Below are 1,429 nucleotides of genomic sequence, written 5' to 3'. Positions count from 1 at the left end.
CCAGACCCTTCAGTCTGCAGATGGAGCATAGCCATTCTTCAGATGGAAACTTGTCTTTTGTGACTTACAGTTACTGGCCCCCTCCCCGTGTAAAGCAGTGTTTCTTTTCTCCAAATTTATAAGTTGATTTAAAAAAAGACTTGGTGGCTATCTGATCAGTTCATTATATACTAGGACTAAAAGCAGAAAAAGCATACTTGAAAGGATATGATTTTTATATGTATACTCGAGGCTCGATGAAATTCGTGCAAGAGTAGGCCTTCCTTCCCCCGGCTGCCAGCACTGGCTTCCCTCTGGCACCCAGGGCCCGGGCTTCCCTCGCAGCCCCAGCTTCATCCGGAAGGACGTCCAGAAGGACATCTGGTCTAATTATGCTTTCATTATAGATATTTTTATTGATTTCAGAGAGGAAGGGAGAGGGAGAGAGACAGAAACATCAAAGATGAGAGAGAATCACTGATTGGCTGCTGCCTGCACGCCCCCTACTGCGGGTTGAGTTTGTGACCCGGGCATGTGCCCTTGACCGGAATTGAACCTGGGACCCTTCAGTCTGCAGGCCCACACTCTATCCACTGAGCCAAACCGGCTCCGGCAAGGATATGGTTTTTGAAAATAGTATCAGCACGTGCACGGTGAAGCTGGTGATAAAATGGATTTGAAACAGGGAGTTGTTCAGTTCTTTCCAGACGCTGTTCTGCACATTGACTGCTCCTCTCCCACAGGCTGCTCGGGCGCAGGGGGTCGACTGTCTGGTGGCGCCGTACGAAGCAGACGCACAGCTGGCCTATCTGAACAAAGCTGGTATCGTACAGGCCATCGTCACGGAGGACTCTGATCTCCTCGCTTTCGGCTGTAAAAAGGTGCTAAAATAGTGTGAACCAAGGAATTAAAGTTTCTCCTCTGCAGTAATATTTCATTTAATACCTGAAATTACTTACAGTGTTCATAGTTATATTATTTAAAATGAAAAGACGGGTTTTGCTGCTTGATACTTGTATAATCTGGGTGCTTTTTCAGAGTAAACTTAGGGTTAGAGCATTTTGTTTTGAACAAATTTTTTAGTAGAATATAGACTTAGTCTTATTTTTTAATAATTATTTGCTATATATTTTTCAATTAGATTAGGTAAACTTTTTTATAATGGGATTGTGTATAAACTGTTGAATGGAAATTTTTATGATATATTAAGTAGGAAAGTTAAGATACAGAAATATAGGATGATCTCATTTTTGTTATTATCATCTATACATAGATGACTAGAAGGATCTATGTCAAAAGGATTACGCTGGGTAACAGCAACAGATGAGAGATTTAGGGCAACTTCTATTTTATTCCTTCGGAATTTCTGTTTTCCAGTTTTCTATAGTGAACATGTCTTACTTTAAAAATAAGAAAACAGTTTACTTTTTAAAAAGTAACAGTGGCAGGT

The 1,429-nt window shown here is 41.1% G+C and overlaps 1 protein-coding gene across 1 annotated transcript in view; it reads left to right on the top strand.

Moving 5' to 3' along the window:
- Nucleotides 1–722: 722 nt before the first annotated feature.
- Nucleotides 723–1,429, top strand: part of LOC102429896 (exonuclease 1) — a gene marked incomplete at its 5' end in the record, with an annotated part of 22,687 nt that continues 21,980 nt past the window's right edge. The window contains one exon of the mRNA XM_023748939.1: nt 723–860. Coding sequence (XP_023604707.1) covers nt 723–860 — 138 coding nt within the window. The remainder of the gene's footprint in view (nt 861–1,429) is intronic.

Source organism: Myotis lucifugus, unplaced genomic scaffold, assembly GCF_000147115.1.
Source record: "Myotis lucifugus unplaced genomic scaffold, Myoluc2.0 scaffold_2106, whole genome shotgun sequence".
Taxonomy (NCBI): Eukaryota; Metazoa; Chordata; class Mammalia; order Chiroptera; family Vespertilionidae; genus Myotis; species Myotis lucifugus.
This window is presented reverse-complemented; position numbering and strand designations above follow the sequence as displayed.